Here is a 24,868-nt window from a genome sequence, read left to right on the forward strand (position 1 = left end):
CCCACTGAAAAGGGAAAGAAATTGGAGTTCTGTGCAGTGCCCAGAGAGGAAGTGGGACAAGTGTGTGGACAGAATAAGAGAATAAGAAGAAAAGAGAGAGAACAGACAGACTGTGTGTGTGCCTCCAGTTGGCGTCAGACGGCGTGACTACCACAAAGAGATCTGTTTTGACTAGATTCCACAACCCTTAGTCCTTCAGACCTGTGACATTTAATCTCACTAATACCTCATTTACTCTGTTCACTGGGTAACAACATTCCTCAGATTAACAACAAGCCTGCTCCACAAGCTCTTAGCAGAGTGCAGCAGTATGTACCCATCCAAGCACACAAACTGCACCCCTCTGTGATAAACTAGAAGAAAATGTTCTACTCTATTCTAATCTATTCTATTCAATTCTGTTCTAAGTCAAAAGGTCTCAGGGTCAGGTAAGAAATGTGGTCAGAGGTTTCCATGCCATAAGTGCTTGTAGGAAGAACTTCCAGGTATTATGCGCAGTTACGTTTCAATCACTAGGACAGGTTTCATTATAAGGATATTTGCTATGCAAATCTGAAGGAACTTTGTGTACTTTCCTTACTGCAGGCAGGCATTTTACTTCCTGGCTGTGGGGCCAAGACAGTGCGTAATGTTTACACTGCTCTATGACACACAGCAACTTTGTTTTGACCACAATCTCACTGGTCTATGACAATGTGACAAGGAAAATCTGGAAATAAATGTGACATATATATATATATATATAGATATATAGATATATCGTACATATATGATGAGAAATTGTTGTACAGAAATGTTAAAGATTTGCAATAATTTAGAAACATGTTGCCACCAGAGAGCCCTGGCAAGTTATTTTTTCAACTTCTCTGTTCTCTTTTACACTGTCAAGTGTGAGACTGTCATAAGCTTGTTTTTTTTTTTTTTTAATCTAATTTAATTTAATTTAATTTTTAATGATGGACATCTCAGTTTGGAAGAAATTTTTTTTTTTTCACATTTCAGCTGAAGCTGTGCGATCTCTTCATATCAAGGCCAAGGTAGACAAGGGGAAAAATATTAATGAAATCGGTGGCATAAATCTGATCAGACAACACTTATTATGCTGCTTATTATGATTATTATGATTATTGTGTTTAATCATATTTAATTCAGGTTGTCGATATCAGAAAAAGGGACAGTAGCTCGACACATTCTTTTAAATTAACATATCGTTCAAACTGTATTTTATATATATTTCTATATTACTCTCTTCCAGTTCTTATAAGGTGTTGTTATGTGTTCATCCCCTCCCTGACAAAGAGCACCGGCGTTCTGACACTAAAGGCTGTGCAGGCTCAGACAGTCCAGATCCGGACCCTGGTGGTTGGGTAAGCGGTTATCCGCTCCGGGTTTTCCCGCAGACCGTGCGTGGCCCAGCTGAGGTGACTGGCAGGACTTGTTTACTGGTGGAGAGACTCGCAGAGAGAGAGAGACGGAGAGAGAGGGAACCTGAGGGAGAGCAATCGCCAAACGGAACGGGAATCCAAGTTTTTACACTTGACCCGTCTTTTTTTTAAAGTCTTTTTCTGTTTGTTTACCTCAACCTTTTTTGACTATCGGAGACGGGATACTCACTTTGTGTGTGCGCGCGCGCGTGTTTTTCTTTTCAATTTTTTTTTTAACTCTATCGCCGACACCGAAACCTCGTTTGTTTTGGATTAGCTAGCTAACGTTAGCTGTTTTCTCCCATCGGCTAACGTTGATCTGAGAAAAAGAAACGGGCGGCGTGGTGGAGAGTTTTCTCACTTCACAGCAGCGTGCAGGTTAAACGGAACCGTTGTTTTTGTCCCCTCCACCCCCCCTTTTTTTCCTCCACTGTCCCCCCCAATAGTGGATGGAGAGAGAAGTAACGTTTACCTCCCCCCCAAGTTTTCCTTCTTTGTTTTCTTTCTCCCGTTTTGTCGTTTTAAGGGTGTTCATTCGTTTGCGGCGTGGTGGTCAGCGGGGGTAAAGGAGTTCAGAGGAGGGTCGAGGTAGGGAAAGCTGAATCGCTGCACGTTTTTCCTGCACGTAGCTGCTCGGAGGAGTTTCCTGGGATGTGCTCCCATCTGTCTTAAAAAGGGTGAGCTTCTGAGAAGACACTAGCAAAGCAGGAGTAATATAAAGACCTGTGAACTTCAAAAGAGAGAACGCAAACCCTGCTATCTCCGGTTCTCGGTTCTGTTATTGGGCGATATCCGCAAGTTTTGAGCCCATGTCCGCTGAAGGAACAGAAGAGGAGACTGTTTTTTAACGCTGTGCATAAGAAAACTACTTGCAATTTGTTTTTTGAAGAGGGCATTCCCTCACTGGAGCATTGCATTACAGAGAAATGAGCCCGGGGCCAGTGGACCTCCATCGGGGACCTCCAAACTAGCCCTCTGCGTGTGGGATATTAATAATATTACTGTTATTTCTCTCTTGATACGTACCAGAGCTAAACAGATGAACGTGGACAGGCGGCTTCACTTATGGAAAATGAAGATTTTTACTCGCACATGTGTTACCAGAACCCAAGATCACGTCATTTAGTGGTCTGCATTTTTTCCAGGGCTCACATACATCACAGACTTGGCTGGGGAAATAAAGTTATTACCACCCCCCCGGGCTTACGGGGGGCAACCTTGAATCGGTTGACTTTTTTGGACCTTCAGTTTTAAGAATTTTGTTGTTGTTGTTTTATTACTTTTGATATTCCAGCTCCTTTTGAAATAACATTTGTCCCACACGATTGTTTTTTTTTTTTTTTTTGAAAACCTTCAAGAGGAGAGCACAACTTTCCCTCAAGTCAAAATGTGGACGCTAAAACTGCGAGCACAAATTGTGTTTTTTATCATCTGCACCTGCATTGTATGCCAATGTGGACTAATAAACGGAGAAAGTAAGTATTTCTGTTTCTTTTTATATTTATTTGCCAAGCATTGTTGCTGTATTTTTTGTCATGGGACATATCATCCAAGTTCACTGTTTCCATCTGCACCTAATGCCATCTAACATACTGACACAGCAATTTGTTAACTTCAGATTATATATGTGTCAATTCTAAATGTCATCATTATAAGAGTTTCTCCTCTTCTACTATAAAGTTTTATCAAGACACCAGTAAACATACCAAGCGGTCACTATTCAATCAGACAGGAGTATAATATTGACTCCAGAAGGTGTAAAACAGTGTGTTTCACAGTGTAATTAGACAAATTTAAATAACTTTGAAGTAACTGAAGCGGGTTTAGGTCTGTGATGGAATATTATGGGGATAATGGAGCTCAGAAAAATAGTATGATATTTAATGTTCTCACTTAAGGTGATAATTTTAGTTATTTTGGACCTTCATTTTGGCGCATGCGTAATGTTTCATACAGGGTCTAATTAAGGGGCTAGTAATTTCAGTGGTTGAGTATGCGTGGCTGCCACGCTAATAATTGATATTCCTCAGTAGAATATCACCGCCCCCCCCCCCTCCCTCACCCAACCCCCCCTCCTCCCGGTGCTGTCTCTTAAAGGTACGTATTTTAGCGGCCTGCGTTGGATGCGCCAGCCCCAGGGCCAGATTAGTCGCTGTAACTGGACGAGGGTGGTCTGCTGCAGCGAGTTTAAACTGGGAGTAGCAGGATTGGCCCTGTGAGCGCGGCTAGGCCTCTCATGGCGACAGAGACACACCAACAACAACAACAACGCCACACACACACACACACACACACACACACAGACGGCGCTGCCTGCTGCAGCAGCCTGAACGTAAACAAATTAGGCGCCGACGCTAAGAAGTCTCTTTATAGGTGGTGGATTAGCCTACATTGGTCTTTAGCTCCAGGTCGAACTCAAGCATGGTCATCTTCTTTACTGCACGATGTCTGTTCCTTGTGGTGTTTTTTTTTAATCAATGAATTAGGGGTTGGATCATAGTAGTATAACAGCGTGTAATCTAAACAGTACCGTGGTGCTTTGCGGACAGAGATATGGAGACAATGATCCCCCCGTACACCGCCTATTGACCTCGTCTTAATAATGATATTAGTGGGGTGATAATTTGCAGCAAGGAATTTTGTTTTCAACTGATGTGATTATTATAGACTACTGTTGCATTTAAACAGAAATATAGTGGAGGAAAACCCACCTAAGATCACACTTTACACACTTTTTTATTTGCAGATTAAACTTCATAAACAATAACCAAGAAATATCAGATTAACTTAATTTATAGAAGTGCATTGACTCAAAAATACATTTATGTACAAGGTAAAGTTTTACTTTATTCTTTTTCCTTCTGATAAAAGGACAAAAGACAATAGGATAGAACTGAATGAGAGCAGAAAAGTGGACCATATCATTTTGTTAAAGCACATAACACACAGGACCATGTGGTAACTCAGTAGTGTCACATTATTTCAGTTTGAATGAATGAACGCAATGAATTTAACACAGAATGGCTGGAATACAGCTGTTCAGAAATGAGTTGGCGTGCATTTTACTTGTTTATTAGTGCTTTGACCTTTGGCCTACAATTCCCTGTTTGAGATTTGTGTTTGGTGTTTTAGATGATGTGTTGCACAAGTCCAGAGCAAGGGAGCAGGTAGACCTGTTTAAAATTAGGGAACAAATCACCTTAAATACATTCTCAATGAAATAGTTTTTGCTCCTTTTTTGCATTTTATTCCGTAAATGTTGTGGTTCTTCAAACTTTGGGTTGTGTTACTTTATTACTTAAAAGTGACTCTCAGAGACTAGGTTCAAAGGAAATGTTCTGGCTGCTTTACACAGGTTATGTATGCAGACAGAACAGAGGCCCCTGAAAGGGGGTCTTATGAGACAAGGTTGCTGGTATCCCTCCTTCCAGTTCTTTCTTTCTTTCTCTCTCTCTCTCTCTCTCTCTCTCAGGGAGTGGGGCACATGTCATTTGCTGTTTCTGGATCCTGATTTACTCATTTCTCTGGGAAGTGACCATATTTGGCACTCTTGAGATGTTTACGCCTGGGGTGGTGGGGGGTGCAACAACCAAAATACTTAGAATACTTCATTCTGAATCCACATGCATCTTCACCTCAGTCATGGGAAAAGGGAAGCAGTATTGATATATAAACCACGCTGCGGCTGTGATCCTCTGACTGCACTCTAGAGAATGTTATAAGGTGGTTTTTACAGGCTGTTGTTAGTTGATTTTGATTGGGCTGTTTGTCATAGTTATCAGCAAACAGTTTTCTGAAGTAACCGCTGAGCTGTCTCCTGGTATAACTTGTGAAAAACAAGTTGTGCAACTGGGAGCCTTGCCCCCTTCTTGTTCCTCTCAGGCTTGTAAGCACAGCTCTGCTGGAAAGAGGTAGTGTGCATATGTGTATGTATGTGTTGTTGTGCATACTTTCCACAGCGTATATATTGCTTCTTTAACAGGCTTTGTCGCATAGGCTGCATCAAAGAAATTCCCACTCTGACAATCTGAATTAAATGCCCACAGCAGTCTTTCTTACTCCTGCTGATAGAGTAACTTGTTGATTTATAAAATGAGGGCAAGCAGAGATGCCCTCCATTTCTGTGTGAGTTTGTCTTTATCTCATTCTGATACTCAGGTTCTCTTCACTGAAGTGCACAGTTGTGCACATTTTCTGACAATGCTGTGCATGTTGTGGAATGTGTTTGAAGTGGCCCACCATGTAGGTGCCTGTGTGTGTGTGTGTGTTTGTACATGTACATGTATATCAGTATGTACCATAGACACCCTGTGCTGTCTGCAGGATCTCATGTCTCAGCTTTGACCTGCCCACTTCCGGGTAGTGAGTGTTTTCTGCATATCTCTGTGTGTGTGTGTATGTGTCTGTATGTGTGTGTGTCTAGAGGAGGTGGCCATGCTTAAGAACAGTGTGTACTAGAGCAACAGGCTCAAGAGAGGGCTACCTGTTAGCACTAGCCCCTGTGCCCTGAGTGGCCCCTTGACCCACCACACATCTATTTCATCAAATGGACGAATCGCAGGATGTGTTTTGTCATGAAATTTTCAAGCAATAATGCCTGACGTGATTCCCTGAAACATGAAAACAATGATCAAGGTGGAGGTAAAGAAAGTCACAATGCAAACCAGAGTGGCCATTCCTCTACTGAATACCTTACTTTATTTCAGGACATCTCAAAGGATATTTAAGAATAGTTGCTCCAAAAGAGTACATTATTGTGCTTATACAATGGCCAGAGAATAGAGGAGAAAGGTCTGTATTTAAGTAATCACTTGCTTTCTAAAGGTTAATCTGAATTCAGTTTAAGTCAGTTAAGTTAGTTTCACCAGTTTAGTTTTAATATTATAGCTTGACCGATGGAGTTTTTGAGGCTGATCTTAATATTTCAGATCAGATATATCAGCTGATACTCATTATTTGATTAAACATTTTTGATAAGAATTGCTAATTTTTTTTTTTTAAGATTTGTGACCACAATGTGCACGGAATGAGGCGTTTTACAGTTGAAAATTAGACTGCTCTCTGGAGGACAAACTATAAGCTGGAGAGACTGTAACACACCTCTGGTTTGTTTTGTCAGTCCAACTGTCCAAAGATATTCAGTTTACTAAATTGTAACATGAGCAAATGACGGCAATCAGGGTCTGGTACACCAAATAATACTTAATAGCATAACTTCTGTTAGGTTTTAGCTATTTTATCTGCTGTTCTCATGCCTTTCTATTTGAACAGCCTGTACTGTAAGTTTAATGCACTACACGCCGAAACGTGGCTTTCACAATTCAGCCCTACCGCTGATTGCATATTGCCATTGTATGTTTGGGTAGTCCATGTTCACAGAGCCAGCAGACAATGGGGGTCATGAACTGAGGCTCCACCAGCTGTGTGTTGCATTTTGAGTGCTGGCCAGGAAGGCAATATGTACTTCTAGAGGAAATTAACTGTTGGGGTGCCTTTCCTAAGTGCTTCCTCCACTGCTCTTATCTTTCCAAGTGTCCCTTTCAACTTCTCCTTACTTGCCAAAGTGTTTTTTTTCTTCATCTTATTTGCACTTGTGTACGTGTGCAATACAAGCAGAGGATGAATAATCAGAAAACTGACCTTTTGACTTCAACAATTCACAGATTGGCCGACGATAAAGTACATTCCTATAACGTGTTTCCTTGAGTGCTTTCATAAGACACTTCATTACTGAGTCTACATTGTTCTCATTTTATAGTCTTTTGAAAGGGCTCAGGGGATTTCTTAAATTCAGCCATTGGAAAGGAAATACAATGTTTTTTAATCATTGTGTTCTCAGCAAGCTTTGAATAGTCAACTAACACATAATGCCCAGCTACAGGAGTGCGAGAGCATGTTCCCTTCGAAAGTTTTTGACAGTGGCATACAATGTAAAGCTGAACACTTATTGTTAGAATCTCTTTAAGATGTGAACTGTAGTTTTAGGGCATAATGTGTCAGCGTGGTGAAGTTTGGAAGATGATAAATTGTGATTTATAGTTTACAAACAAGTTCATACCAAGCAACGAGCATCCATTATATTAGAATTTAAACAATGATACTGTGATACTGTTGTATAGCTCCTTTAACAAAACTAAAGTAACATCTATGATCATTGGTTTCAATGTTGTGTTTTGTTTTTGTTTAGAAATTCAATTTTTTTATTCAATTTTTTTTCTCTTAAAAAATTATATATATTCTACACGATCCATGAGACTCATTGTCCATTGATACGAAGATATGCATATTGGAATATGTGTGTTGGTCCTTACAGTTTTGTGGTAGACAGGGCTGCACTTTTAATATGGAGCTTAGCTGATGGCCTCCTCTCTGACTCCCATTCCTAGATAGAGAACTGTGACTGTTTATGTAAACCTCTGCTCACTGCACAGAAATGTGGTCTAGTTGGGAGGGGATGGATGGAGTGCGGGGATCACACACACACACACACACACACACACGCAGGCACAGACACACAGAGAGTACCGTTACACCATGCTGCAACAATCTGATTTGATAGTTCTTGTTGCTGTTTGGATCTGCCCTATTTTAACCGCTGGTGACTACACAAAGTAAAATCCAAGTTGAGCCGGCCCTGTAATGCAGGGATCAGCAAAGGGATCTTTTGGGGGGCTTTTTCTGGCAGGACCAGACACCGGTTGAGGCCATGTCCATGTCCTAATGTGAGCAAATTGGAAAATCAATTTGTTTGTCTTCACCCCCCCCCCCCCCCCCCCCCACTTTCACAAGAGCCTGGGGTCTTTGACCATTAAAAATACCTTGTTGGCGAAGTTGCTGTCCCAAAAAAAGGCTGTTTTGGATTGATTGCAATGAGAAAAATTTTTGCATGTGTATTTCCATAGGTGATCTTCACCATATCTGCATTTTCACATAGACTCCATGCACTTTGTAAACAGTTGTTCTAAAACAGTGGAAATCTATTTGGTAGGAATGACGTAAAGCTTCTGGCTCAAGAGGCCAGCGCCTGCCCAGTACAAGAGATATAAGTGTTTTTCTATTGTTTTGGCATTTCAGTGGACTGTAGACTTTTTATGTAAGCAGCTGTGTAGACAGAAAACTTTTGACATTTTAAACAGTGACACTACATTACATTAGTGTGGATTATGAGAGGAAGGCTGAATTGTTAGTGTGGAAATAAGCATCAGGAGTTGTGTCTCTGCTCTCTGGTGGTTACAGCTCAGAAAACCATCCCACGATTTGAAGGTCACACTTTCAGCAGTTAACATGTCTGTCTCTGTCAGGCACTGATCCTCCAGCTTTTTTCAGGGTTGCCCTTCTAACTACCCCTGCTCTCTGACTTCACTGGTGAAAGAGTGTATGCATGTAAGTTTGTGTCTTACAAAGAAATGTGAACAAGCAGCTTCCTGTTTACAGTGTAACGGGGGCGCTGAAAAGATCTAATGGAAAGTTGAACAACTCTGCAGTGGATAAATCTTTGTAAGTCTGTTACTTGTTCATGTTTTAGGCTAAATTTTGGACACCCCTTGATTTTTTTTTTTGTAATAATTTGTGGAGATAAGTTTGTCTGACATCTATGCAATACGTTCTACTCACTGAATTAAAGTATATGAGCCAACAACAGATAACAGAGAACTGATGTCACACCGTGCACACCAAATGTCAACTGATAAAGCCCATTGTCAATATGCCTACATAATGTTTTTCTTTCTTTTTTCCATCTTTATCAATATTGTTTGTATCAGTTCTATATGGGGTGGGTTGGTGTTCATAATACAATATGAAAATGTCCCCATCCTGCATTGTTATATTAACGAGAGCCTCACGTTTACTCTCCACTCTAATCACTCTCTCTCACACACACACACACATTTTTTGCACAGCACGGTATGTGTGTCACTTTGTGCAGGCAACACTCTGTTTGTATCATGTTTTTTGCGTATGGATGTTTGTTGGGCAGGAGTGGCTGTGTAACTGAACCTGATGGGTTAAATGTATTTTGAGAACTGTCATATGACTGAGAAGTGGCTATTTGACACACAGCCCTGTGAGTCTCTTAGCAGTTAATTACAACACACACACTCACACACACACGTGCTACTAACTGTTATCGAGTAGGAGAATGGCTAGATTGAAGATATAAAATAATGCAAAGCTGGCTTCAGATGATGACTAGGCCATATAGAAATCAATCACGGACATGAGGTGAATGCCAGATCAATTTCCCTGTCAATTTACAGACCCAGGAAACTTGTGATCACAATAACTCAACTTCAGATAATCCAGAGAAATCCTTAATTATACATGCATTATTCGCAATAGTTTGTAATTCTGTTGAAATCACGCTATTATCCTAGTCAAATTGGAGAAAGGCTTATAAAGTTGACTTCTCTCTGCATCTTCTTGCTTTGATCAGAATCTAACTTAGACCATAACCAGCCAGTTTCAAATATGTAGTGCTTCATATTAATTAAGATATAGAGTAATCCATGTAAGCATGAGGTATATGTGTTTTGTATTTTCTTCCTCTTAAACTTTCATGCATCAGTCATTCATTTGGATATTATGTGAAAAATGCACCAAAATTTGATCAGTAAATGAAGCAGTAAAGGCTGCAGCAACTGCTCCCTCATTCTCTCCTGTGTCCATGCCTTTCTCAGTCTTGGCTCTCTCTGTCTCTCTCTGTATCTCTCTCTCTATATATATATATATATCTTTCTCTCCCCTGCTTTCAGCTGGAGCTCCCTCCCCTCCCATATCCACCTCTCATTCTCCCTCCCTCCCTTCGTTTGCTTTTACGTTCAGGGGTAAGAGGGTTCAATCTCATCCACTGATTTGTTTTTCTTTCACACTGCAGATGCGCACAGCCTGCAGACCTGTCTTACACACACACACACACACACCTGCTAATCCTGCTCTGTATGTGGTGGGAAAGCCTCCTCTTTCAAACCTCTTAAAGGTGTGAACACCATCCATTTGACACCTCTCTCTCTCTCCAGCTCTTTGTATTTTGTTTTCTCCTCTCTTATTAGGCCTGCTTGCTCCAGCTGGGCCTAAGTGATGCTTAACATGTACACCTGCACATTGTGAACAACAGCACCCAGTCACATGTATCTCGGTGATTATGTTGTATTTGCTGCGCTGCATCTGTGTATTTGTGTGTCCTTTTATGAGTGATGGTGTGTGTGTGTGTGTGTCGGGTGGGGTGGGGGGCTCTGTTTTTGTCCTGATGAACTAGCCTGAGATGGGTTACTATGGTGACAGCACTAGCTGTGCTGGCAGTAGGCTACAGTGCTCCCCCCTACCTCCCATTTCTAAACACACTTCTAGCCATGCTACATTTAACTCGCATTTAACTGCATTTTTATGCATTTTTAATGTGTGATGACAGAAAGTAGAATTAGCATTGTTGGCATAATTGTCCTGCCTGTAGTCGACTGTAACGTATTATTGACTTGGTGTTACCGGTGGTGACACACTCATACCAGATTTTACCTCTCCTGACCCCCAGAGAGGTGTCACCTGTTAGTGAACCATAGTCTGTCCTCATTGTTTTCATTGTTACGAGAAATCAGTCTTAACACCAGTACTGAAGTCAGGGCTTCTCATCAGTCAGCATGTGTCCTGTAGTGTGTGGGAGGAACCCACTGAATCTCAGAATCTGTCAATAAGTAATGAGAGTCCTGAGAGTGTAGTCCTACTCCTGATTTCTGTCCTAGACTCACCACAGTAGCAGAGTTACATTTTTTTTATTGATCCATAATACTACTTGTGATAAATACTCTGACTGTGACTTGTTTTCATGATCAGTGCTCACTGATCTCAGACACCAACAGAAGTCCCGCACAAAGGTGGCAAACCGCAGTATTGCTCACCTCAAGGAACACTAACCTCCACCTCTCCTACTTTAACAGCATGTAACGCATGCAGTCTTCACTGCGCCCTCACCAACATTACACCAGACATAGAGGGAGACGGACACCTCCCGCTTTACAGAAAGAGGGTTCACAAAGCTCCTTCCTTCTCAGTTCTCTCCTGTGCCCGCTCTACTGTTAAGTCCACCTCTGCACCATTTCACCCACTAGTCATGAAACCAGATGGGTGAGAATCTGGCCATGCCTCACAAAACGACCGGCCAAGCAGTAAATGTAATCTTTAATTACAGAATGCATGCTTGTATGATTTTATTAGGGTTTTTTTTATTAACTGTTAACTGTTTTTTATTAACTGGTTTGTTCCTGCATTTTGGGAGTAAAGAAAGTTCTGTCAATTGAACAGAACCATTTATTTCATCTGTGGTAGTGATTCATGTAATAACAGCCCCACTAATACCTAGCCTTTTACATGCCAGAATACATCTGTTAGGCCAATTTTCGTCTAATCTGAAAGACATTTACTGCAAATCAGTTGAGCCCTCTCATATTTGTACCAACCAAAACCTGAACCTACCAACTAACATGGGAGAGTATAGACAATTACATGACAAGTCAAGCATTGTAGATATAATATGGCACTTGGTGGTGTTTCTTTCTAAAATGTATTCCGAAGCTGATTTTGATAGATAATTTAACAGAAATAAACATTGGTTTTCCAAAACCACTGCAATGTATTTCCAGTTTTGAAAATCCTTCCTACAGCAGGTCTGCAAATTAGAAACTTTCTCCAGTTTGAAGTTTATGTCAGTCATGTTGCTGGTGGAAACAATACTGAACAAAGCAGTTAACAGTAGTCTGCTAAAGTGAGCATGGCAGTGTTGGCACAGAATAGTCTCTAGTAAGTGGCTGATTATTAGCTGCTTAACTAAAGGGCTAATATGTAGGTTGAGGTCACTTAGCATATAATTGTATTTATTGGTGCAGCTCACAGATCAAACGACGAACAAAGTCATGGTGTTGGGTACAAATTTTATTTTGGAATTGGTGTGAAAACACAAGGATCCCTGTAAGTGCAATGCTCCTAAACCGATTACAGAACAGAATATTCTCTCAACATAATTTGTTGTTGAATTAAAGCAATGGTTTGACATCTACCCCTTCCTCTGTGTGTGTGTGTATTTTGGGAATAAAAACAAAGCAATTATAAGAAGAGACATAAGCATCAGTTTTGGCAAAACATTAAGCCTTGAAGCATTCAGGTCAGACGTAGTGTTATGTTTAAATTTCATTGTATAATTGTTGATGCGTGTGCCGTGTGCATCACATGCCCTTTGCTGGCGTAACAATGTTTAACTGGTCATTATGTGTCACATAAGGACAAGAGTGGAGCGAAAGGATTGTCCCAAAGTGGCAGAGCTGATCTGACAGAAGACATGTGAGGGACTGATTCCAGGATGGAGTGAGCTTTCACCTAGTTTATGAGCCCGCATCAAGCATTCCTAATTCACTTACAGTTAAAGGGGGGCCCATATTGAATCATCCCTTGCTGTTAAATGACAGCGTAATGAATGGAAGTCATTTTACAATACCGCCGTGGCCACAGACCCTCCACTCCAGGGACCAGTCTGTCAGAGGCCTAGGTAACAGCCGGTGATTTGTTGGCTGAGGGGCTCTTCTGAACGTTAACATGACGTCAGTATTTCATCCATGCCATACCTAGCATGCTCGTGGATATCCTGTACGGAAAAACAAACAGGAGGGCAGCTATTGAAAATCTTTGGGAGTCTGTGAAGGTTTTTTGTGGAAAAACAAACAGCAGGGGAGGGAATAGTTGTGCATGTGTGTTTACTGATAACATGTTCAGAATAATCTTCAACTTTGTGTGCAGTTATATCAAGGCATATAAGAAAGTGGTGTTAAAAGACAGGGGGGAATGAAAGCAGGTTTTTGCAAAAAAAAAAAAAAAAAAAAAAATCATTACCTGTTTGCGTTTTGGTAAATGTAAGGAGGCACCGAAGCTGTGGGTACAGGTCTGAGCAATGGAAAAGGTAGAGGGAGGGAGAGATATGGAAAGAAGGAAGCAGAGAGGCAGGATGTGTGTCTGCATGTTTGTGTGTGTGTGTGAGAGAGAGAGAGAGAGGTTTTCCTGCAGCAGCCAGTGAGAGCTGGTGGTCTAACAACCCAGACAAATGGGCCATTAAACTGACCTGGCCCCTCTGCTCTCCATCCCCCCAGCCTCCCCTTTGCTTCTCCCTCTTTTCCGTTTTGGTTTGTCAACTCTCCCAACATCAAATCTCTCTGTTTGCTCCTGTACCACTTTGCTCTCCCCATCTCTCAAATTCTGCCTTGTGTTTTTTTTTCCTTTCTTGCTTGCCTGCTCCCCTGCTTGTTAACGTATCCCGATTCCTCTTTATAGTCTCTGGCTTACACACACATACAGACACATTCATATATCCACACACAAACAACTGGAGTCTCATTTCAAGGCAGTTAGAATCAAATTATTTCCTCCTCTCTGGGTGTTTTTCTTCGTTTGCATCAAATTTTGGATTCAGCCGTAGCTTGGAGTTGGCAGCCTTGCAGCAATCCAGTCAAATCAATAGGATTTGCCATGCTTGGGATGAGCTCACTCGTCCATTCACCACACAGGGAATACCTTTGCTAAACCCCTAAACTGTTATAGCTGAAGGTTAAAACTACTGAGTGTCAAAAGAAAGTGTTAGCATGTCGCGCTGTAGCCTGGGCAGCTGTCCCATCGCAACTCTTGTACTCTGCCTTTGTTATCTGAATCCTTCTAGGTCTTTCCTAGTTCAGTCTTAATGCCGGGTGGCTAAAGCACAAACTACAGTGCTACAGGGAGCAGGTTAGGATTGGAAGTGTAGCTTTACAGCCTCCCTGCAGATGAAGAGGCCTGAGCAGGCAGACAGGCAGATTTGAAAGAAGAAAGAAAGCCATATGACTTGGCAGAGCCATCAAGCAGGCGTAGCATCATGTGTAGCTCTGGTTTGTGGGTCGGAGCGTTGGTGGGGCTGGGCCCTGCAGCTGCTGCCGTGTGGCTGCAAGTCAAGCAGGGGAACTAAGCCCCGGCTGCCTCCCTCTCAAGCCGAGGCTCACCACAAGAAGACGCTGCACTGCGCTCCACTCACTAACGTGGGAAGATGAAAAGGAGCATCAGATGTTTTTTGTATTACTCATTCCGTGTGTGTGTGTGTGTGTGTTGTCTGTCTTATGCTATGTCTTCAGCACAGTCCAGCCTGCAGTTGATTACCTGCTCCCGTTTCATAGTCCTCTGTCTGTTCCCAAATGCTATGTCAGGAATGTCGCTCCCCCCAACATGCTTTTTATTTGTTTGGAGCACCACCTGGTTTAGCTGTTTTGTAAGGCGTGGCCAAAATGTTTCAGATTTTTTTTTGTGTGTGTGTGTGTATTACCAGCTGTCCAATTATTCTCTAGACAGCGAACATGTTGGTTGTAATTGGTCTTAGAAGTAAGTGGAAAAACAGAATGAACATATGCGATTATGTGTATTTGCTTGAAATTACATGTTACTACATCCAAGTAACAGTGAAGTGCAGTTTAGTTGTAGTGGACTCATCAGGTTTCAGTGTATTTGTAGATGCATTTTCAGTTCTTTTAATGTGTAAATTGCACTGCACCATGCTGCAAACGCACATGTAGCAGAGGGAATGAGAAAGAGAAATGGCTGGAAATTCTTCATTTGCTTGCTGTTTTTTTTTTATATTAAGTTGGAACAGTGGTCCAAATAAAATTTGGATGAATTAGGGGTAAGTCAGGGGCAAGTTTAAGCTTCCTTGAACCCTTGTTCTGTTGTTTTAAGTGTGAAAAGGACAGCTAATAAGACCCCCAAGACTCAGTTAACTTATATCAATCTTATATAAAAGATTAACATGAGACATTTTTCACTGTCAGACTACACATGTCTACATAGTGGATAATTAGCATTTGGGTTGGTAGGCACATGGACTCAAAGGATCATTTGCCATCAGGCGCACTTTTACACCTAGCAGACGTCAAACAGGGCAGTCCACACACATTCTTGCTTGTGTTTATTCTGCCCTCTTTTCCTCCACTTCTACTTCTACACCTCTATTATTCTCTCCTCCCTCCTGGCAGCCTTGAGTCCCAAGGTCGAACCAAGTTCGTTGGAACTAGAAAATAGTGAGTCATTGTTTTTAAAAACAAGTGACAGTGACCTGGCACCTCGCCAGCCCCCCTCACTTCTTTTTCTCTTCCTCATTCTTTCTCTCTGCTTACACTCTGTCTTTTTGTCTCCCTCTGTCTGCATCTATCCTTCCCTTCTCCTTCTCCTTCCGTCCTTCCCCTCCTCTCTCCTTTGCCAGTGCCGGAAGGTAGAGAGAAGGAGGCGAGCCAAAGTCACCAGTGTGATCTGATTTAGGCCTCTCTCCTCTCTTGGCCAGCCATCTGACAGTGCAGGGGCCAGCGTGATGCTCTTTTCTACTCTCTTCAATCTGCCACAGCCTGGCCCTGTGCCACAGCTGTAACGGGACCCAGCGTTGTATATAAATAGGCTAGGCCAGCTCCCCTTGCCATGCTCCTCAATGGGAGGCTGAGGCAATGGAGGAACAGGTGCTCCAACCCACACACTCCCTCTCTCTCTGCTCTGTCTCCCTTCCCAAACACCCCCCCACCACACACACACTTTTATCTGATGTCCTCAAATGTGGAAGTACAGGTCAGTCACGATGCACGTTTGCTACAGTCACTTATCATATCACTTGGTCATTGTTCCTTCTCACTGTTAGCAGAAGATTTAAAAAAAAAATATTATATATTTTATGGCACATAGAGCCTATTTCCAGTCAGGCTGCCCCCCTCACTGTCTTTCCCTGGCTCACGTAGTGTTATTTTGGTCCTCAGCTCTCTTTGTTTTGGAAGTACAAGTTGGTACATGTTAATCAAAATGCCTCTCATGCAATTTCTCAGCATCAATTTTCACTGCAGAAGCCACAGCTTGGCAGTGGGCGCACAGGGAGCTGGCTTTACTTCTCAGGACTTTCCACAGCTATATTAACAAACAAATGCATTTTTCCACTGGCAGTCCACTTGGCACCATGGCTGCATATTTTCTCTCCTGGGGTTTGTTCAGCAACTGAGCTGTTGACAAATCTATAATCAGCAGATCACCTCATCAGGGGCAACGTGCGCCTAAGCTGACAGAGAGAGGAAACTTCTCACAGTCCAGAGTTAGCTGCCACCTGGTTTCATGCTAGACAGGTCTGGTTTCACGCTAAGCTAACGTGTGGCTGCCCTCTGCTACAGTGAAAGGCAGAGGCAGGCCGGTCCGCTGGCCACAGAGGGCTCCACTCTCACCTTCTAAAACTTCCACTGTGATCCGCTTTCTCACTGCCAGCAAGCACTGGGTCAGCCAGCCAGCTACTGTTAGTTGATGCATATTAAATTCTCCGCAGGGAGCACAACTCTAAAAATAAGAGAAGAATCTTTCTGAAATTGTAGCTACACTATAACGGAGGCTGCAGCTGTGGGTGCTCACTGAATAGCGGAGATGGCAGTTTCTGTCTGAGATAGCCGTTACATTGGTATGACCTCAGTTGCACCAGCCGTGCTCATTTCTGAGCTGAAATTATGGTAAGCTTTTTCAGTGAGCTAACCCGCTAACATGTAGAATTAGTGCAAATTAGAAAAAACTTGGTTTACTAATAATTTAGTGCTATCATGCCAATATTCCTATAAGAAATAAAAGAAGATGGCTCGGACAGATCACTTTGTTGTACACTACATACATCAGTCTTCCACTCCACAGACCTTTAATTTGCTGTGTAGTAAAATCTAAATCAGAATACTTCATTCTCAGTTGCTGCCACAGTGTTCCCCATACTTAGGGTCTATGTGGGCAGCCCTAACCTAACGCCTTATTTCAACATTTTCAAACACCTGTATGAGTTGTATACACTGTAGTAACTGAGTGGGGACTAGAGGCTTCTCTGTGTACAGCCCGTTAGCTTGTGTCCACTACTAGCCTGCATGTTGTTTAGGGAACGTAAGTAAATTGTAGTGTCTTCCATCTGTAAATTGTAGCTACAGAAAATAACCTGGGTTATACTGTCCCCCTCTAACCTCCAGCTGAGTCTCTGCATGCACATCGGTCACTTGTTGTTCTACCCACCACCACAAGTAAATTCTCAACCTGTGGGAAACACTGCACCGTATAGCGTCTTCGCACTGTTACTGGATTGTGTCCACAGCATGAAGATTTTCTGTGGGAATGGTGAAAGACTTGATACCAGTATTCATTTATCTGTTTTTCACCTTATAATCAAACTCTGTTTAGTAGCCAAGATCGAAAGTACTGGAATTTCTTGAGACACTGTTGATGCAGGGTAATTTTCACAGCTTAGTTTCACATTACAAACTTGCACATTATGGAAAGCTGAGGCAGAGAGACAGATTGAATTATATATAATGTATCACTGTATTGAGTGTGCACATTAAAGGTTCAGTATTTAATAGGTGCTTTCACATATGCAGCTTTACTCTTGTGAGTTAACTGCATTTTGCTGTTAAAGGGTTGAGCGTAAGGAGGGAGCCCATAGTCAGTAACAGCAACTGGACTGCACAAGTGGTAGTAACAGTACTGCTGAGGTTTCATATGTGCAGTATGTGCAAATGCAGCAGTCACATTTGCAGAGCATTAAATGTAAAATGGCAGACTTGACTGACCCCCATAAACTAAAGAACCAAATTTACCACTTGATAGAAAATGAAAACTATCAAAATTCACTTCTTATGACTAAATCCAAAGGATCAATAGGCAGTCCCTCTAATAAATAACTGGAAATAAATAATTTAGCCTTGTTTAATTATGTTTTGGTTACTGGTTTCTCATGCATGCTGTGCCTGCACAGCAAAAGAGAAGCCACAGTCATTCTCAAAGCGGACTGAGGGTCATACTTTTGTGTCTGGCTTTTGAATGAGTGCTGAAATTTAAAGAAATCCGTTGGTAGAGAAAAAATCTGCCATTTGTAATTATTTTCATTTAAAAAAAGAAAAGATGCTGTGGAGCAAAAACAGATACTCTTGTTTTCCTGTTTGAGCTACTTAAATTAAAAACTGCATATATCTGGTAAATGTTGGATGTTTTGAAATGCAATGATCTGTGTTTCAGAACAAAATATAATGTGGTATTGTTTTTTTCCTATCATTTCCATTCCGTTAATTTGTTATTCTCCTTTTGAAGACTTAAACTCGTTCACCTCGCTACATCTCCATGCTTTCTCCTCTGCTGTTTGTTTGTTTGACACCCCCCTATACCTCCCTCCTCCTCCTCCTCCTCCTTCTCTCCTCATTCCTGCTGCCAAATTAAGTGTCAAATAGACAGGGAAGGCGGGTGGCTGGCCCACATTTCTCCTATAGAGGTCCACGGTATGGTACAGTACGTTCCAGTCGGTGCTCTGTTATTCCATTCTCTGCTCCACTCAGACCCCCCCCCCCCCCCCCACCCCCACCCCCAGCTCATTAGCGGCTGATTGGGTTGTTATTGTAATTAAGAGCTCCTGTACAGGCAGTGAGAGCACCAAGCTGTCTGCTTATGGGTGGTCCTCAGTGGGAGGGTGGGCTGTAGAGGGGTTACGGTCATTGTCCAGCAAAACCCCTCGCCCACACAATGTTTACCAGTTTTTCTTCTGTATCACAGATGAAGCTCAAACCAGGAGCTTGTCTCTTTATGTTTGCTATGTGAGTCAAAGCCACAGGGCCTTCTGTTTGACAGGTTCCTTTCTACAGATGAGACAGCCATGAAAAACTGTTCAGCAGGTGCAGGTGTCTCTCCCTCTGTCTCTATGCCTCCCTGTTTCTGTATTTTGTCCCATATTCTTCCTTCAAATATCCAGTCAAAGACTGTTTGTTGAGTGTTAGTTTATTGTAGGTGAACATCACTTTTTGTTGTGTCCCTCCCCCGAAGCTGTGTGTGTGTGTGTGTGTGTGTGTGTGTGTGTGTGTGTGTGTGTGTGTGTGTGTGTGTGTGTGTGTGTGTGTGCGCGCGCGCGCGCGCACAAGCGAGTATGTTGCTTGTCATGTAACAGTGGTCCATAGCGGCCCTCCATTCATGCATGTGATCACCAACCGTCCTGTAGGTCCCTTACGTCACTGTGCGTTCCTGTCTGGGCTCAGATTACACTTTCAGGCCCCTCACTCCCCTCCCATCATCTCTCTGCCCCTCCACCCCACCTACCCCTTCTGTTCCCCCTCTTTTGCCCGAGACCCGCAACTCAATCTCCCCCTGTCTCCCTATTTGCTCTCTTTGCCTCTCCTGTGTCCCCCTGCTCCTAAACCTGGAAGCTGAGAGGGAGGAGATGGCTCATTATTTTAAAGACACAGTGGCTCTCGCAGCCAACCGCTGACTACATAACAACCTTTACTCCCCCTCCCTCTCCTCCCCTCTTCCCCATCTGCCCCCTGATGACCCCCCCCCCAACTCCATACTCCCCTCTTCGTTCTTGTCAGTCGAAAACAAGACTCCATTTTGCAAAGGGAACTCCCAGCAGCACCGTCTAGTGCTTCTACTGCATCCCCGCATGGCCAACTAACATCTCTTTGTGTCAATAAAGCTTGTCCAACAGCAGACTTGACGTATGTGCTAGCCTGTTAGCCTGCTGTGCATGTAGAAAGACTTCATTTCTACTAACATATTTCTCACCTAGAGTAGGGAAAAATACATTCATGTGAAAAGTTCTTGTTTGTCTCTTGAAGAGCATTGTGGGCAGAGGTGAGATGCACCCTAACCCTGTTGGCATTGCATAACACTGTTATGTTGTTGTGTGTTACACAGTAGGTCTCCGGTTAGTGCTGCAGACTGACAGCGAGTGGGTGGCCTGTAGGCCTGTTTGATGTGTCCAGGAGATATGCCAGGAGGGGCAGAGAGGTGTAAGGTTACTGTTATCACTGGGAATAACACCAACTGCCGTATAATGGAGGAAGAAGTGTGTTATGGTTTCTGTTACACTAAGTGTCTAATGAATAGGGTGTGGCCAAGACGAGCTGGCTAGATTGTGTGGATGAGTTTCTGTTGTTGTTCAAACTCTGTGTTATCTGATGAGATGCTTAACAGCTGAAATGGATTTATTGTCTTATTTTATGAGTTGTTTTTGGCTGCCAGTAAGGTTGACTGCAAGCAGAAGTGTGCAAAGTGGAGCAGTCTTTGGCCATTTCCACACCATTGTGGATAAATTTGAACACTCCATTTAAATGTTTTTCCACACAAACCAGCGCTTTCAGATTGTTTTGACAAAAATGACCGTTTACATAGCTTTTTGTAGCCCTTGCTGCTGCATGTCTTCTCACATTTATCACACACACACATATATATATATATGATGATTTAGTCATCGTGGTAAATATCTTGGCACTCTTATTCTAAGTATCAAATACAAATGCCAATGTGTAGACATGAACATCCTTAATGTGAAACATTGGTGCCCTTCATGGATTTAAATTTCACTTTTAAATTTGACCTCTCTTTTTTTTAAGGTTATCCAGATAAGAGACGACCAGTTGCCACTTATATTTTGTCACCATTTGGTATCTGACTTCTTCCACTCTGACAAAATTCAAGGCTGAATAACTAACCCCTTATTGCCAAGTAAGGGGTTACTTGTTTACTACAACAAGATTGCCTAGTTGTAGTAAACAACATGGTTTTCTTTGTCAGTGTAGTTATTATAAGCTTTATTGGCTGCTCTTCATTAAAAGAAGTCACTTAAACTGTTCCATTGATGTGCTGCTGGTCAGAGTTTGTACCTGGACTGTTGACATGTTTGTCTTGCTAACCATTAACAGAATGGGAAGTTAATAGGTAGCTTACACCTGGGAAGTGCCCAGGGCCAATAACAACTCAGTGAAACTATGCAGTCCACTGCAGCAATTTTTTTTTTCCATTTTACAATGCATGTTTTGGTGTGATTGGTTATTTTTTTAGTGTGTTCAAAGTGGTGGTGGTGGGAAATTGAGCAGAATAAATGGGGAAAATAGCAAAAAGGTGGCGAGCAGATGGGGTTCACACCTTTAAGATGCATGAAAGACACTTACAGACGGATTGTGATTAGCAGGTGTGTGTCTGTGTCATCGATTGAAAACAGCAGACTAAATGGAGACCATTAGATTGCTTCACTGATAAGGGGCTCATTTTACCCTGGATGCACAAGCTCAGGCTCCTGTTCATCCTTTCTTTTTCCCTAAGATTATCACTGTTGTCACGAAAAGGGCCTGTTTTTCCTTTAACATAATGGGTGGGGATTTTAAGAAGGATCAGTTTCCTAGTTATTTGTTATGGTTTGTCCTAAATTTACTGTTGTGAAGAAGAACTGTTGTGTTATGTTGCTTTTTTTTTTTTTTTTTTCAAAAACCAATTATCCTTACAAGCCGTTCTTCTCTCATTCACAATGCTGCAGTGTTAATCCAATAAATGACTGGGAAAAGTAGTCTGTTTGTTTCTTGTAGTGGAGATAGGTTTGTCATTTTCCATTAAAAAGTTGCATCTTCTCACATGTTGGTTATTGTCCATAACAATCTGTTTTAGGCTATAACGGCTGCCGGTATGGTTGATACGGTACATGAGTGGTTAAGTCATGTGAACAAATTAGTATTTTATGTCTCACCATTACCAGTGCGTTTAATGAGTATGTTCACTGAATGTAAATGGTTGTGTCCACACTGCGCATTTATGCAAATGATTGCGTCACTGTGTCAGACGGTAAATTATGCTTCTTTCTCTCAACTGCAAGTCTGTTCATATATGTTGACACTCTCTTTGACAAGGTGTTGACAGACTCGCCTGTTCAAATTTTTGAGCAATCTGGTCGAGACAGATCCCACTTTTATGACTATTCCTTGATGTTTTCATTTCTAAGAAGGTTTGTAGGAAAATAGGTGTGGTGATGAATCTGGGCTGTGTTTAGGAGGTGTCTTCTTACTTGTTACTATGTTGATTTGTTGATAGCTTTTTTGAGAGAAGAGCACAGAATGTCTCAGACCTCTTACAAACCATTTCAGTAAACGATAGATTAGTTCCTAATCCAATAATCACTCACCTGTCCTATAAAAGAGAATTCTTGCTGTGGGTCTGACAGCAGCTGATTTTGATGCACTTCTCTGACAACAGATCATATACGAGCAATATTATCATTCTATTTCCTTTTAGTATCTCTGTAAGCCTAGTTTAAAGGAAAAATGATAGAATTTGTTGTAGCTGTACACCTGTCTTATATAATTTAAACTTCCCCACCCTCCCGCTTTGTAATTTCTCTTTAACTGCTTTAGAAAATTTTAGAAATGTGCATCTTATTATTTGTAGCGGGCAACAGCAGCATGCTGCTTCCCTCTGTACATCTCCTGAAGTGTGTGTGTGTGTGTGTGTGTGTGTGTGTGTGTGTGTGTGTGTGTGTGTGTGTGTGTGTGTGTGTGTGTGTGTGTGTGTGTGTGTGTGTGTGTGTGTGTGTGTGTGTGTGTGTGTGTGTGTGTGTGCGCGCGCGCGCGCGCAGCAGTTAAAGAGTATGAATGAGCATGTATAAGGATTTTGCTTTGAGGCTTCATTTCTCTTTAACCCCTTCACGTCTGCTTCATTCACATCACACAGTGCCATACAATAGTTTCCTCTCTGGAGAAATACTGCCGGAGCCAGTGAGAAGAGAGAGATGCAGTGTTTGTGTGTGAGAGAGAGAGAGGGGGAGGAAGAGGGAGAGGGTTGGGGAGAGCACATGTGGCCAGTCAGATTGTAGAGGGGACTTGAGTAAGACTGCTTCTTGAATGGCTCTGCCCTACTTAATATAAATCACCTGTGGTTTCATGGTGTAAAAGAGGAATGTAATGATGTTTGTGTTAATACTGTTGCAAATTGAAGATGTTAAAATCCAGTTTGATTCACCTCCATCCAACAGTGATGGAAGACTGAAATGATTAGTCCATTAATTAATTAGTTGAGTTTAGCAAATATTTAAAAATCTGATACTCTTTTAGGTCATGTTTCAAGCAAAAATATCCTGACATACCCTCATTCCAGCTTCTCAGCTCGGTGGATTTGCTGCTCTTCTTTGTCTTATGTGATAATAAACTAAATATCTTTGGGTTTGGACTACAACCTGGATAAAATTTGTAATGTGTTGGTGTCACCTCTGGCTTTAGAAGAGCGTGATGCACATTGTTCGCTGTTTCCTGTAATTTTATAGATTTAAGTGATTCATGATCATTAATACGGAAAATTACTGGAGCGAACAACTGATGACGCAAATAATCGTTATTTCCATCACTGTTAGAAACACCTCTCAGTTTAATACAATACAAATCAAGAGCATCACACACTTCCAAAAAATATCCATAATGTTGAATCAGCGCTTTGAACAAAAACTGCCTTCAAAGGAGGATTTATTGCAGGACTGTTTTAGACTGCATCGGTTTCAGCTAGTTGTATTAAAATAGGCAACTGTGTGTATTCCTGAAATACACACCTGCAGATGTGCTCTGGAGCGAGATGCTTAACATTAAAATGTTCTAAAGGAGCTATGTTATTATTTGGCAGCTGCCTTGTAGGAATTAATCATGAATAAGAGGCAGGGGAAGGTGGAGGAGAAAGATGTCTCAATAAAACTTTAGTAAATATTAATGAAATGCTTGAATGAACTATTTTAAAAACTCTTCTTTCTTCTCACATCTTCTTCTACTCTCTATTCTTCCAGTCTGCCCAAGCAAGGACATCCGGAACAATGTGACCAACCTCCAGTCTCTGGAGAACTGCACCATCATCGAGGGCCACCTGAAGATTCTGCTTATGTTTAAGACCAAGACCGAGGACTTCCGGGGTCTCAGTTACCCGAAGCTACGAGTGGTGACTGACTACGTGTTGCTGTTCAGGGTGTATGGCCTCGAGACCCTCAGCGATCTCTTCCCCAACCTGACAGTGATCCGTGGCAACAACCTCTTCTTCAACTACGCTCTTGTGATTTATGAGATGTTGCAGCTGAAGGAGGTGGGCCTTCACAGTCTGATGAATATCACTCGGGGAGCTGTGAGGATCGAGAAGAATCCGGACCTGTGCTACCTTTCCACTCTGGACTGGTCCAAGATCCTGGACTCGGTGGAAGACAACTTCATAGTGGCCAATAAGAATGACAGGGAGTGTGGAGATGTGTGTCCTGGCACGGCCCAAGGTCAGACCATCTGCCTACAGAACACCATCAACGGACACTTCAGGGGACGATGCTGGTCGCAGAACCACTGCCAAAGAAGTAAGTGTTTATCTGTGTTAATGCGTCTTTAACAATGCAGGATGTATTCTGTCTTTCTTTCCCCATGCAATCCATTTTTACCAATTGGACATTCGATCGTTGTCAGGCCTTTAAACTAGCCCGATGCTCACTAACTTAAAAAAAAATGGGACTGACATTTATGCATGGAGTGGTGGAAAAATCTTCATATTGACTGGCCGTTGTGCAGATATGATAGTATACAGGTAGCACCTTTCCTGAATCCATCACGGTGCTTGTTGTGAAGTGGTCTATTGAG

The 24,868-nt window shown here is 42.1% G+C and overlaps 1 protein-coding gene across 1 annotated transcript in view; it reads left to right on the forward strand.

Moving 5' to 3' along the window:
- The first annotated feature begins 1,997 nt into the window (after window positions 1-1,997).
- Window positions 1,998-24,868, forward strand: part of insrb (insulin receptor b) — a 77,892-nt gene continuing 55,021 nt past the window's right edge. Inside the window, exons 1-2 of the mRNA XM_041041031.1 lie at window positions 1,998-2,899; window positions 24,043-24,591. Coding sequence (XP_040896965.1) covers window positions 2,812-2,899; window positions 24,043-24,591 — 637 coding nt within the window. The 5' untranslated portion in view covers window positions 1,998-2,811. The remainder of the gene's footprint in view (window positions 2,900-24,042; window positions 24,592-24,868) is intronic.

The sequence above is a fragment of the Toxotes jaculatrix genome, chromosome 6 (assembly GCF_017976425.1).
Source record: "Toxotes jaculatrix isolate fToxJac2 chromosome 6, fToxJac2.pri, whole genome shotgun sequence".
NCBI classification, from domain to species: Eukaryota; Metazoa; Chordata; class Actinopteri; family Toxotidae; genus Toxotes; species Toxotes jaculatrix.